General features: G+C 45.0%; 1 protein-coding gene across 1 annotated transcript in view; it reads left to right on the forward strand.

Annotated features, from left to right (window-relative positions):
- RAB2A (RAB2A, member RAS oncogene family) overlaps positions 1–14,929 on the forward strand; it is a 124,996-nt gene that overhangs the window by 35,598 nt on the left and 74,469 nt on the right. Inside the window, exon 3 of the mRNA XM_040354255.1 lies at positions 7,221–7,288. Coding sequence (XP_040210189.1) covers positions 7,221–7,288 — 68 coding nt within the window. The remainder of the gene's footprint in view (positions 1–7,220; positions 7,289–14,929) is intronic.

The following is a 14,929-nucleotide window of genomic DNA, read 5'->3' on the forward strand; positions in this document are numbered from 1 at the left end:
TGGTACAAAAATATAGGGATCAAAGAGGAGATCAGTTTTAATCTTGCATTTGTTACAGGATTTAATTCACAATATAAGAAAGTGGAACAAGCCACCCAGAAACAGTGGCCTATATTATTGAGAGATCACACTTTGAAAATAATTCTTCCACCAAAACCTACATTTATTTACAGAAGAGCACCGGGACTTGGGGCGATGTTGGCCATAAACGTCACCCATTTTCTTCGGTGGTTACAGGTAGGGAATACAATATTAAAACTCATTACCTGTGACAGTAAATGTCGCATATCTTCTCATTGCAATCTTCAATATAAAGGTTGCACTACCAGGACCTTGGCCAAAAGGGTCAGAACAATGTAGACAACATCAAAAATAGGTTTAAAAGGCAGTGTCTCTAACCACTTCAGATTAGTGCATAACAAAGATCCCTCTTTACTTAGATTTTGGGGGATAGACAAAGTCCATTACAAATGGGGACCCGGTGGATATATAGGCTCCAGTCTCTATATCCCAGAGGCCTAAACTTTGAATATAGATCTCAGATATGTAGGCTCAAGGCTTGTTTACAGATTAAACAAGTTGGGCCATCTAATTTCCTCCTTTTTTGGTTTGCCACATGTAGAATTACCCTATGGGTATAGATCCCTTTTTTTTTTTTTTTTTTTTTTTTTCCCTTCCTTTTTCATAAATAACGATTTTATTTTTTCTTATATATAAAAAAAAACTATCATTGTTTGTTGCAATTGTTTTAGGTGTGTGCGGCATGGGTGGATGATATCTGGGAATGGGGTAGATTCAATTTTTGTCCCGAATCTCCATGTTTTGGGGAGCCTAGCCAATCGCACACCTTTTGTGCACTATAAAAGCAAACCGGAAATGGGAGTTCGTCACATTCAGTCTTGCCTTTTTTTTTTTTTTTTTTTTTTTAATTGTTAAAACTTACTAAACCATAAGAGATAATTTTGTGTGTCCTTGGTGGAGTCTGTTCCCTTTATCCTCAGCCGCCATCTGGAGGGGGTCACTTAGTGGAGAGATGCATACCCAGGATTCCTCTGGTCCATTCAATCTAAGCGCATTTTGTCCTACTTTAAAAAGTGGTCAGACACCTTTTTGGTGAGATGCCATCTACCCAATGAGCACTCGTGGTGAAGCTTTTTTTTTTTTTTTGAAGGAATACTTTGGACTTTATATATTTTGCTTTTTCAATCACCATATGCTTTGTCCTAATACAGTTGTGCTCATAAGTACATACCCTGGCAGAATTTGATTTCTTGGCCATTTTTCAGAGAATATGAATAACACAAACTTTTCTTTCATTCATGGTTAGTGTTTGGCTGAAGCTATTTATTATCAATCAACCGTGTTTTACTCTTTTTAAATCACAATGGCAACATAAAATACCCCAAAGACCCTGATCAAAAGTTTTCATACCCTGGTGATTTTGGCCTGATAACATGCACACAAATTGACACAAAGGGGGTTGAATAGCTATTAAAGGTAACCATCTTCACCTGTTTGCTTGTAATTAGTGTGTATATAAAAGGGTCAATGAGTTTCTGGACTCCTGACAGACCCTTGAATCCTTCCAGGGCTGCGCTGACGTTTCTGGATTCTGAGTAATGGGAAAAGCAAAAGAATTGTCACTGAATCTGCGGGAAAAGGTAGTTGAGCTGTATAAAACGGCAAAGGGATATTTTTAAAAGGTTTCCAAGGAATTGAGAATGCCAATCGGCAGTGTTAAAAATCCTAATCAAGAAGTGGAAAATGAGGGGGTTCTGTTGTGACTAAACCACGGTCAGGTAGACCAAGTAAAATTTCAGCCACAACTGCCAGGAAAATTGTTTGTTTGGGATGCAGAGAAAACTTCAGGTGAAATACAGAACTCTCTGAAAACATTTGATGTGGTTGTTTCAAGCTGAACAATAAGGAGGCACTTGAGGAAAGATGGGCTACATGGTCGAGTTGCCAGAAGAGTGCCACAAAGTATCCCGCTTACAATGCACCAAACGGCACTGAGACGAGCCTCAAACCTTCAGCACAAAGTCATTTGAAGTGATGAGACCAACATTTTGTGGCGCCCGGCCATGGAGGATGAAGACCTCCTTGCAGGGAGACCTGCCATGCTGAACCAGCCAGGACCCTAGTATTTTTTACAGATGTAGAGGTTGGGCACGGGGGTTTTTTTTTCCTCCCTCCTTTAGCCACTTGAAACACAAACTTTTTCTGGCACTTTTTGTTTCCTTAGTTTTTAATCCAGTATTTTGTGCTAGAAAATTACTTGTAACCCCCAAACATTGTACACACATTACCATATCTGCTATATTACCATCTATATTAGCTTCAACTCTTCTGGGAAGTCTGTCCACACAGTTTAGGAGTGTGTCTATGGGAATGTTTGACCATTCTTCCAGAAGCACATTTGAGGTCAGGCACTGATATTGGACCAAAAGGCCTGGCTCGCAGTCTCCACGCTAATTCACCGCAAAAGGTGTTTTATCAGGTTGAGGTCAGGACTGCAGGCCAGTCAAGTTTCTCCACCCCAAACTCGCCCATCCATGTATTTATGGGCCTTTCTTTGTGCACTGGTACACAGTCATGTTGGAACAGGAAGGGTCCATCCCCAAACTGTTCCCACAAAGGTGGAAGCTTGAAATTGTCCAAAATGTCTTGGCATGCAGACGCTTTAAAGGCCCGTACACACGATCAGATTTTCCGACAACAATTGTGTGGTGGCAGGGTTTTTGACGGATAATTCAACCGTTTGTATGCTCCATCGGACAATTGTTGGAATTTCCAACAACAAATGTGGAATAGCATGCTCTCAAATTTTCCGGCCAACAAATGTCTTTTCGGATTATCCGATTGTGTGCACGCAAGTCTGGACTAAAATCCAAGGTACAAACACGCATACTCCGAACCAATGCTAACCATAGCAGAAGTTGCACTAAGGGTGGCACTAAAGAGCTGAAAAACAACGTAGTTTCATGTATGTTGGCTGAAAAAGTTCTGCCGTCTGTATGCAGAACAAGTTCACAGCCAACGCCCTTCGCACAAAATTCCACGGATTTGTCTGTTAGAAATCCGATCGTGTGTACGAGGTTTTAGAGTTCCCTTCACTGGAACTAAGGGACCATACCCAACCTCTGAAAAACAACCCCTCACCACCAAATGATTTGGAGGATACTTTTGGCAATATAGTGTGGATGAGAGAGTTTGAGGTGGAGGAACGTCACTGGCCTGCAGTTTCCTAATGGATTACCTATCTATAGAACACCTTTCGGATGAATTGGAGCAGAGACAGCGAGCCAGGCCTTCTGGTCTACATCAGTGCCTGACATCACAAATGCGCTTCTGGAAGAATAGTCAAATATTTCCGTAGACGCACTCCTAAACCTTGTGGAGACAGCCTTCCCAGAAGAGTTGAAGCTGTTCTAGCTACAAAGGGTGGGCCAACTGAATATTGAAACCTACAGACTAAGACTAGGATGCCATTAGTTTGTGTGTGTGTGTGTTATATATTATATTCTCTATCTCTCTCCTTCTTTTTTCTTTTTTTTTTTTTTTTTTTTTTAGTGAAAAAACGGAAAAATAGAGAGAGAGCGATCTCTATCTCCCAATTATTTTTTACTTTTTTTTTTGTAGAATATGAAAGCTGTTAAGCTGAGTAAATGGATACCCAACATGTCACGCTTTAAAATGGCGTGCACTTGTAGAATGGCGACAAACTTCAGTACTCAAAGCGGAGTTCCATCCGTGTTTTAGTTTAGTAAAAAGACTTTTAATAAACCGACACCTGCCCCTTGGTCCTTAGATGCGGCCGCCTGGAGGCTCGCTCCTCTCCTCTGTGCTGTCCCCGTATCCTCCGGTTTCCCTCTGTGTAGTGTTCCAGTCCCCCTCTGTGCTCCTCCGCCCCCTTAGTCATCCATCTGTCAGGATGGAGAGCGGAGGAAGGAGGCGGTAAACCTGTCATTTACTGGCTCCTTCCTTTTCCGAATAAACAGTCTGTGATCGATTCTGTCCATTCGTAACTGAGCATTGTTAACAGTGTTTATGACACTTCAGTTTATGAATGGAGAGGAGTCACTGTCTCCTGCCCATTCATCTCCAGTGCAGCTGAGGCTGCAGAGAAAGGAACTGGGGAATCTGTGTCCTCAGTCCCTTTCCCTGTATCGCCAGTGGAAATGTTAAGTCCAGGAAACACCTGGCTGGAGGGGATGCCACTTCTGAATGCAATCCAGCGGCTAATCACTTTCATAAAAAAGAAAGCCAGGCGCCAGCTGAAAAAAAATACCGGGGATAGGGCTGATGGCTTCAACCATAACCTCGGTAAATGACTTGCAAAACTTTTTTGTATGTATAATGTATTGTCAGCAACTGGTTTTTAATATAACTTTACCACCACAAGGCAGTTGTATATTACACAGTATTGGCAAAAGGTGTGCATTTGTGACTGCAGTTTAAAAAGGTTGCCTACCCCTGATCTAGGGTACCTTTTTTGGTGGCTGAACAATGTAATTCATCCCTGTGGTTACCAAAGGTTCAAGGTATATGAACCATTTAGTTTGCCTTGTTTTGACCTTGTACCAAACAAATGAGACTACCAATAACGAAGCTGCCTTTGTTTTCTCTTGAACAGTATTTGTTAGTGTTTCTTCTACAGTGTCAACTGGATGTGTAACCTGGAATCGTGGCATTTGGAAAATGTAACTGCTATGGCAATAGATACAGCGGGTAAAAGTATTGAATACTTCACCATTTCTCTAGGTAAATTTCTAAAGGTGCTATTGACATGGAATTCTCACCACATGTCGGTAACAACCCATGCAATGAATCCATACATACTGTATTTGCTTGCGTATAAGACTACCCTTTACACTTAAAAAAACTGTCCAAAAAGCAGGGGTCGCCTTATATGCCAGGTCAACTGCTCGGATGCCTGCTGGATGTGCGGTAATACTGTATGTAGCTTTGGCTACGTACAGTATATACCGCTTAGCCAATCCTGGTGAGCGATGTATTCAAATGAATACAGAGCCTGCTCGAATTGGAGTAACAACCTCTGCCAATCCAAGCAGGCTACATATAGTAGCCTGCTTGGATTGTCTTTGAGAGTCAGAGAGGCGAGGGCTGATGATGTTGCAGCCTCTGCCAATCCAAGCAGGCTTTGTATTCATTAATAGAATACATTACTCGCCATAATTGGCTCCAGCTCCAGCCCCAATCAAGGTGGAAGAATAATACGGCTCCAGCAAGAATGAAGAACATGGCTCCAGAAGGAAGAAATATGAAGAGTCGGAAGGGGGTTCGTCTTATACAGTGAGTACAGGCAAAAAATCTTAAACTGGAAAATTACGGCGTCGTCTTATATGCCTGGTCGTCTTATACATCAGCAAATACGGTACAAAGAAAGCAAAACAAATACGTTCAGAAATTAGAGGTGTTCCGCCTAAAAAATAATTAAAAGTAAGCAGCTACAAATACTGCAGCTGCTGACTTTTAATAAACATTGTGCATGCACGAGCGGCACTGCTCTTCGTGATTTGGCAGAGCAATCATCTGGGACCTGTGGCGTGTTCCAGATGATTGCGGAGAGGTAGGGGGGAGAGGTGACTTTCTGAGACCCTCTAAAAAGAGGGTTTCCGCTCCCCCCCCCCCCCCCACCCTCCCAAAAAATGACATGCCAAATGTGAGATGTCAGGGGTTCACCTTTCTTTAAAGTAGAAGTTTCATTTTTGGGTGGAACTCCACTTTAAGTTATGTGTAATAAAAATGAAATGATCACTGGACAAAAAAAGCATGGCGCGCCAAGACACCAGCTCCAAGCCATAAGTAAAAAGCAATCCTGCCCCTTGTCAGTGCAAATTAATATCAGCTGGTTCACAGCCTTATTGTTCCAAAATATACTGATGTGAAGGAAAAAAGAAAAGGCACATCCAGGTTAGGAAAAATGACATTTTTAATTAACAGATGCATATATACACTTCTGTAAATTCGACATATATCCTTATTCTGAAGAGTGACGCCCATCCGTGGTGTTAGGGCTCTTACTGCTCTCCTGCAGCTGTCTGAGGACAGTCCTCTCGTTTGCCAGGAAATCTGGGTAGCTGGATTTCCTAGCAAACGACAGGAGGAGTGAAAAGAATTATCAGAAGAGTTGTCCAAGTTGTTTCAGAAAGACCTGGAATTGGCAGGTACAATTGTTTCAAAGAAAACAAAGTAATGTGCTCAAAAGCCATGGCCTGTATGCATGCTCACCACGTAAGGCTTCTTTGCTGAAGAAAAAGCATGTTGAAACTTTTTAGAGTTTGCCGCACAACATTTTAGACAAGCCTGTGAAATACTGGGAAACTATTGTCTGGTCAGATGAGACCAAAATTGAACTCTTCGGATGCCATATTACACACCATGTTTGGAGGTCAAATGGCATTGCACGTCACCCCAAAACACCTCCATATCAACAGTGAAGTTTGGAGGTAGGAACATCATGGTGTGGGGTTGTTTTTCAGCATACAGTACTGGCAAATTTTATATCATTGAAGGAAGGGTGAATGGGAAAATGTACCAAAACATTCTTGATAAAAATCTACTGCCATCTACCAGGATGATGAAGATGAAACAATGAGCTTTTCAGCAAGATCCCACACACAAAGTCAAGGAAAATTCAACTGCCAATAATCTGACTTAAATCTATGGAAAGAACTAAAGATCAGCGTTCATAAAAGAGGCCCACAGAACCCTCAAGATTTGGGCCAAAATCACACCAGAGCAATGCATGTGACTAGTTTCTCCATACAGGAGGCGTCTTGAAGCTGTCCTTGCCAACAAAAGATATTTAACAAGTCTTAAATACATTTGTTAGCGTGTTCGATACGGTTTTCCCCGTGTCCTTATATTTTATAACACATGACTTAATTTTTTGAACTTTTATTTGTTTTTTGGCTTCTTTGTGTGGGTTGTTAACGACATGGTGAAAATTTTATGCCAATGGCTCCTTTAGAAATTGATTTACCTAGAAAAATGGTGACGTGTTCAATACTTAATTTACCCACTGTATTTTCTGCTGAAAGCATGTAGGATGGGAGGCTGACGGGTTGTGGAGATGTCAGAGGCACCAAACCACAGATGTCCTTTTAAAAATCCACTGCAAAACTTAATGTTGACTGTATACATGCTGGTTGGTTAATTCTGTGAAATTTATATAAATTTTGTCTTTTTGCCAGGGGTTGAATTTGGTGCACGAATGATTACAATTGACGGCAAGCAGATAAAGCTTCAGATTTGGGACACAGTAAGTACATGTTCAAATCCTTTTTTATGTATGAAATGTATTCTAATTTTTAAAGCACTCTTTGAAAACACTAGGTTATGTATGTAATGAGGGAGTATTAACACTACCTCCCCAAGACCTCTCCAGCTTTCATAGCTAATGGGCAGATTAGAAGACCTAATGGGAATAACCCACTGAGGATTTCACTGTGCATGTACGTCTGGTGAGCGCTGTTGCCTTTCCCTAGCTATAGTTTTCCCCCATATACCAGTGCAGAAAGTGACTAAGTTTTTTAGATTACTGCTTTGTAATTGACTAAAAATATATATATATATTTATTTTTTTTGGCCAGGTAATTATCTGCTGTTTTTTGTTTTCTTTCTTTCCTGCACTTATTCTCCACTGTAGCACACTATTACTCCTCCCCCCAAAACACCACAGTATTCCAGCAGCCAACTGCAATCCACTGTGTCCGAGGCTAAGGATTACCCTCTCCAGCCAATCATGAGGCCAAGAGCTGTCAGATTATGATGAACCAATAAGGCCTCAAGCACACTGGATGTTTTTACAGCTGCTCCTAAAAGTGTCTGGCATTTTTTTTTTTTTTTTTTTTTTTTTTTTTTTTTTTTTTTTTACTGCCTCTAAACTCCCCCTGCATGTTGGCTTATGTGGCCTGTAGGCTTTTAGGGCAGGGGAGAAAACCCACTTCCTGCAAGTCCAGAAGCCATAGGACTTGAGAAGAAAAAAACACTTGATGCTACTAAAAGCTGCTAAACGCTTACATGTTTAGCACTTGAGCATTAATTAATTTCAATGGCCAGAATAAATTATTTAGAAACTTTTTTTCTGCAACAGGCTTCTAGGAGAGATTGAGCATCCTGTGTGCATGAGGCCTAAAGCTGAATTCCAGGAAATAAGCATCTGTTTGTAAAAAGTGCAGGCATACTAGAAGTTATGTCCAGTCAGGTGCATGCCACTTCCTGGACTTATCCCTGTGCTTTACATCTGACAGGTTTATTGCACTCCCGGAGGATTTACTTGGAGCTGGGGGAGGAGAAAAGCACAGAGTAGCTTTTGCTCGGCCCTCTACTGCCCATTAACAGAAGCCTGTGTATTTTATGAATGAGTTCAAATAATATAAAGGCATCTGTGAGTGGGAAGGAATGGGGGAGGGGAGAGGCAGGCATAGCAACTGCATCAACTCTACACTTGGCATGAGCCATCTTCCTGGAGCAGAATAAACCTGTCAGATGTAAATTAAAGAAATAAGTTCAACGAGACAGACTCCTCATTGGACTTATCTCAAAGTATGCCTGCACTTTTTACAGAGTTGTAGAGTGTAGCTCTGTCAATGGGTGGAGATGAGATGCTCCTGTATACCTAGGAGCCCTTGGTTTTCTATCGGCCAGATTCCGAGGTGGTCCTGGCATTGCTGATATTGCGAGTGTAACTGAGCAGAGGGATTCTTTAGAAACACACTGTCCTTTTTACCTTGGATAGGTAAAATAACCGTCTATTTAACCACTTCATTCCTCAGTGTGACTTTAAAATGCCACTGGGATGTTGGTTATTTATCCTAGTGACATTTTTTAAATTGCACCCCGTTTGCGAGTACTGACGAAGATGCAGGCTGGAATCTGCCGACATCCAGCACCAAGCCCTGGGACTAAAATGATCAGCTGCTAGGCTTTCAGATGCCATTTCATGTTTGGAGCTCATATCATGTGGTGTGCAGTGTTTGCCATCGATTCTGCCCGTAATTCCAAATCGTAATGTGTGGAGTTAAAAAGATAAAATGGGGAGGATGGAAACGTTGCAAAAACTTAGTGAATTTACCCGTTCACCTCCATGACGTAAACACGTGTAAATGGCTGCGCTACACAGGTTTTTTTATTTTTTGCAAACTGTTGTGCGGCAAAGGCTTCTTGCTTGGAACCTACATATACATGTCTGTTGATGCAACTGATTCCTCAAACATTAACTTGCTCAGAAGATTTGACAACAGCACCACCTGCTGGTGAATGTCATAGTATGCACGTTAACTCATGCAGGACACAAAAACCAAAAGTGCTATAAAAAAGAAGGCAAAGCTTGGCCTTTTCAGATGTCCTCACTTATCTAAAGAGATGGCAATTAACTTATCAGATGTCATTTGTGGGGATTTTTCTTTTATTTCCAGGCAGAACACTAGGCCAAATACTGCACAATTGTTGTAATTTATTCAACAGGAACTTCACAGGCATTCACCCACCATTTAACGCCCCCCCTTATGTGTGTTTTTTTTTTTTTTTTTTTTTTTTTTGCGTGCGCTTCCATTCTAACAAGGTAACTGGATATTCCTAGCCATTGCTTTCAATAATGCTTGATATCCGTGCAGCGTGTTTGTGTTTTGATCCATCTATGGGCAGGCTGGTTTTACAAAATTCAGTAAACGGCCTGACTTTTTTTTGCACTCGATTAGTACGGCTGGCAACGCTGATCAGTGTATTCTGATGGGGAACTCTCTGCTGTCAAAATACAATAGCTCCAATAGAACCAAGCCCTGGTTCCCATTGGTACGATTGGACATGTCAAATCGGCGGTATTTGCCGGCAATGGCACCGTCCTAATCGGCATTGCATCAATTTCAAAAAGTAGTTTCTGTACTACATTTTCGATTCTGGAACGCGATTTACTTTGACATCTGTGCAGAAACCTGCACAGATGTCGCTAAAATCGGGACTGACAGGCGGGAGTGAAATTGTGTGAGTTTAGCTAAACTCGCACGGCTTCATTCCTGCAGCCCCGTGTGAACCTGGGCTAAATGTGTTGCTGCACCAAATTGAGCCCAGGTGCATCCTGTTCCTACTGATCATCCTTTGAAATGTTTCAACTTAATGGGAGTCCACCTGTGGTAAATTTCAGTTGATTGGACATTATTTGGAAAGGCACACACCTGGCTATATAAGGTCCCACAGGTAACAGTGCATGTCAGAGCACAAACCAAGCCCATAAGTCCATGGAATTGTCTATAGAGACCTCCTGAGACAGGATTGTTTCGAGGCACAGATCTGGGGAAAGGTACAGAAAAATGCCTGCAGTATTGAAGGTCCCAATGAGCACATTGGCCTCCATCCATCAATGGAAGACATTTGGAACCACCAGGACTCTTCCTAGAGCGGGCCGTCCAGCCAAACTGCGCGATCAGAGAAGGGCCTTAATCGTGGTGGTGATGAAAAAACCGATTGGTCACTCTGACAGAACTCCAGCATTTCTTTGTGGAGAGAGGAGAACCTTTCAGAAGAACATCTCTGCAGCGCTCCACCAATCAGGCCTGTATAGAAAAGTGGCCAGACAGAAGCCACTCATAGGTTAACCACTTCAGCCCCGGACCATATTGCTGGTCAAAGACCAGGCCACTTTTTGCGATTCGTCACTGCGCCGCTTTGACTTAGTTGTGCGACGTGGCTCACAAACAAAATTGCCGTCCTTTTTTCTCTTCCGTTCATGGACGGACACAGCAGCATTGACCTTGGGGTTATATACCTTCCTTTTAGGAGAGACTAGGCAGAAAGAAACAGCACTTTAAGTGTTAAAAACACTCCTCAGTACAGCACCTCCCAGGGGGCATGTCTCCCTGTACATCCCACTCTCTGGAACATCCAGCCTCAGTTTTAATCTGCCTAGCGTCAGATTGCCTTTCTGGAGCCCATGTTCTCTGGAGATTTTTTTGCGTTTTTTTTGCTTTATTTGATTTTGTTCCTGCATTTTTGGATCCTGGGGTTTTCTATCAACTGCCGACTGGGTGACAGGCTGGATCTTGATCCTTGTAGTCCCCCCATGTTCGGCCATCGATCGTGTGCCGGTCTTTAGCTAGGCCGTCCACGACATGCCCCGGTGCTCAAGGGGCGGCCGGTGAACTACATGTTCCAGGGCACACATATGACTGGTCTCTTTGGCTGTGTCACAGTGTGCCGGGCCGACAGCCATGCCACAAGCGGAAGTTGGTTCTGTCTGGAATGCCTCCAGCCGGTGGTCGCAGGATGGGTAAGTAGTATCCCCTTGCCTCGGCAGGGTGTTTTCGGCTGGTGCTTTCCTGGGGAGGTCGACTGAGGGTCCGCCCTGCTTTCCTCTCTCCCTTTCCTCTCTCCCTCCTTCCCCGTTCTGGGTGGCGGCTGTGAGGTGGGGGGTCCACCTGAGGGGGGGCTCTGCTACTGCCGGGGGGCTGTGCTGCTGTGGGGGAACTGTATTTTTTTTGTGAGGTGCTGTGACAGTGTCTGCTGTGTTTCACTGTGTGTTTTACACGTGTACGGTCGCCATTTTGCCAGAGCTGCGGCTCTATATGTTGGCGGCCATTTTCTTGTAGCCCGCATGCTGTTTTTCTGCATGTCAGCGGCCATCTTTGAAATGTTTTGGCCTCTAGTGTCTGGAATAACGCCGCCAACACCGCAGTTTTTTCTTCCTGAGGGAACGACACGGCACAGGCAGCACTCTCAGCTCTGTACAGCCTGGTTCTGGGTGGTGAGTCCCCGGTGGTCCCCCGCTCTCTTTAACACCCGGAAGGGTGACTGGTGGGTCCCGTTTTTTGTCTGCAGTACTAGGGTGGCATTTTTAGGTGGGACAGCATGGAGTCTGAACCGAGGCTTCAACCCCAACAATGCCAGAGTTAACCCTTAGTGCCCCTGCTCCTGTGGCCTCGTTGGATGCTATGACGGCAGTCCTGGAGGCGTTTGTTGCCAGGATTGAAGCGGCAAGTGGCCAGAAGGGGGATAAAAAGTGCCCCCTTCCTGAGCCTGCTTTTGGGGATGTCTCTGACACAGAATCGGGTGCTGCTTCTGCATTTGGCCCTGGTTCTGTCAGGTCAGAAGTTGCAGACTTAGCCCACGCGGACAGTGCGGATGACTCTGCTTCAGGGTCGAAGCAGGATAAGGAATTTGTTGGAGCTCTTATCACTGCGGTGCGGGATACTCTAAAACTCGAGGATTTGGCGGAGGCATCAGACATGCCGGTCCCTTTTGGGTTCCGCAAGCCACCCCGCACCGTAAAAGTGTTTCCTTGTGTTCTGTATCTGGACGAACTGTTATACAAGGAATGGGATCGGCCGCAGAAAGGTTTTGCAGTACCAAAATACTTTGCGGTCCGTTACCCACTTTTTTTGGAAATCCTCCATAAAAAGGGTATCTCCTCCGTCATGGGACCCTCCGTTGTCCAGGCTGAACAAGGCCACCACGTTGCCTGTGGAAGGGGCTCCCGCCTTTAAGGACCCCGCAGATAGGAGAGCTGAGGCCGCTTCTTATTCACAGTGGTGGGGTCGGCAGTGAGACCGGTTTTGGCTGGGGCTCTGGTGTCGCAGACACTTACCGAACGTGCTAAGTCCCTGGTACAGGAGCTGGAGGCGCATAATGCTCCAGAGCTCTGTGTGGACCTGGCCGACCAGTTGGTGCAAGGTCTGAAATTTGTCTGTGAGTCAGCCCTGGATACGCTCCCCTTGCTCTCCAGGGCCTCCGCGGTGGTACTACACCGCCTTGTGTGGCTAAAGTGTTGGTCTGCGGACCAGTCCTCTAAGAAGTCCCTGGTGGACTTTCCCTTTAACCACTTGGGATCCGCGCTATGGACGAAAGACGTCCACAGCGCGGCTCAAGTGCCAAGTGGACGTCTTTGGACGTCCTATTGTCATTCCCCGTGCGCGCAGCGGGGGAAACAGCGTGCCTGGCGCATCGCTCGGGAGCCGATGCGTGTGCCTGGTGGCCGTGAGGTCCGCCAGACACCCGCGATCGTCGATGACGGCAGGGACGTGGAGCTCTGTGTGTAAACACAGAGCTCCACGTCCTGTCAGGGAGAGAGGAGACCGATGCTGTGTCCCTTTACATAGGGACACAGCATCGGTCACCTCCCCCAGTCAGTCCCCTCCCCCCACACAGTAAGAACACACCCAGGGAATACATTTAACCCCTTCCTCACCCCCTAGTGTTAACCCCTTCACTGCCAGTCACATTTATACAGTAATTGGTGCATTTTTATAGCACTGATTGCTGTATAAATGTGAATGGTCGCAAAATTGTGTCAAAAGTGTCCGATACGTCCGCCGCAATATCGCAGGCCTGACAAAAAAATCGCAAATCGCCGCCATTACTAGTAAAAAAAAAAAAAAAACTCTTAAATCTATCCCCTATTTTGTAGGGGGGTGGGACTGACTTGGGGAAATGACAAATCGCTGTTCATACATTGTATGAACAGGCGATATGTAATTTCCCCCCCTGACAGGACCGGGAGCTGTGTGTTTACACACACAGCTCCCAGGTTTTCGCTCTGTAACGAGTGATCGCGGGTGCCCGGCGGCGATCACGCCCGCCGGGATCGGGAACGAGCGGGGGCATGCGCGCACGCCCCTATTGGCTGCTCGGTGAGATGATGTAATATTACGTGATCTCGCCCAGAAGAGCCGACCTGCCGATGTAAAACTGCGGCGGCTGGTCGGCAAAAGTGGTTAAAGGCGCACGACACTCCGCCTTGAGTTTGCCAAAAGGCACCTGAAGGACTCTGACCATAAGAAACAAAATTCTCTGGTCTGATGAAACAATGATTTAAACATTTTGGCCTGAATGTCAAGCCGCATGTCTGGAGCAAACCAGGCACCGCTCATCACCTGGCCAATGTCTTGCCTACAGTGAAGCCTGGTGGTGGCAGCTTTATGCTGTGGGCTTGTTTTTCAGCAGCAGGAACTGAGAGACTAGTCGAGATCGAGGAAAAGATGATAGCAGCAGCAATGTACAGAGACCTCTTTAATTAAAACCTGCTCCAGAGCATTCTAGACCTCCAGACTGGGGCGAAGGTTCACCTTCCAACAGGACAATGACCCTAAGCACATAGCCAAGATAACAAAGGATTGGCTACGGGACAACTCTTTGAATGTCCTTGAGTGGCCCAGACTTGAACCCGATTGAACATCTCTGGAGAGATCTGAAAATGGCTGTGCACTGGCTGTGCACTAACACTCCCTATCCATCCTGATGGAGCTTGAGAGGTCCTGCAAAGAAGAATGGCAGAAACTGCTCAAAAATAGGCATGCCAAGCTTTTAGCGTCATACTCAAAAAGGCTTGAGGCTGTAATTCAGGGGTGCCCAACCTTTTGAAGAGCAAGGGCCACTTAAGCGACTTGCTAACCGGTCGCGGGCCACAATAAGCGGAGCGGGTGGATGGCAGCCCACTCTACTCTATAGAGCATGGGTGCTCAACCTGCACCCCTCCAGCTGTTGCAGAACTACAAGTCCCATGATGCATTGCAAGGCTGACAGTTACAAGCATGACTTCCAAAGGCTGAGGCATGATGGGACTTGTAGTTCCGCAGCAGCTGGAGGGCCACAGGTTGAGCACCCATGCTATAGAGCAGGGGTCTCCAAACTTTTCATTTTGAGGGCCACATCGTAAATTTTACACATACTCTGGGTCCGAGAAAAAAAAGATTTATTATTAAATCCGCAAAATGTACCAGGCTAAATGTAGTTAAACTTCCATTGTGCATTAAATCTGTGTCTCCATCAGAGTCTCCCCACACATTTGTGTCTCCGTCACTCATCAGAGGATCCCTGCCAACTGATGTCTCCATCAGAGCCCCTCTGCACATTTTGTGTCACCCTTAGAATATCAGAACCCCCTGTGTCCCCATCACAGCCATCAAACCCC

This window comes from Rana temporaria, chromosome 5 (assembly GCF_905171775.1).
Source record: "Rana temporaria chromosome 5, aRanTem1.1, whole genome shotgun sequence".
Lineage (NCBI taxonomy): Eukaryota > Metazoa > Chordata > Amphibia > Anura > Ranidae > Rana > Rana temporaria.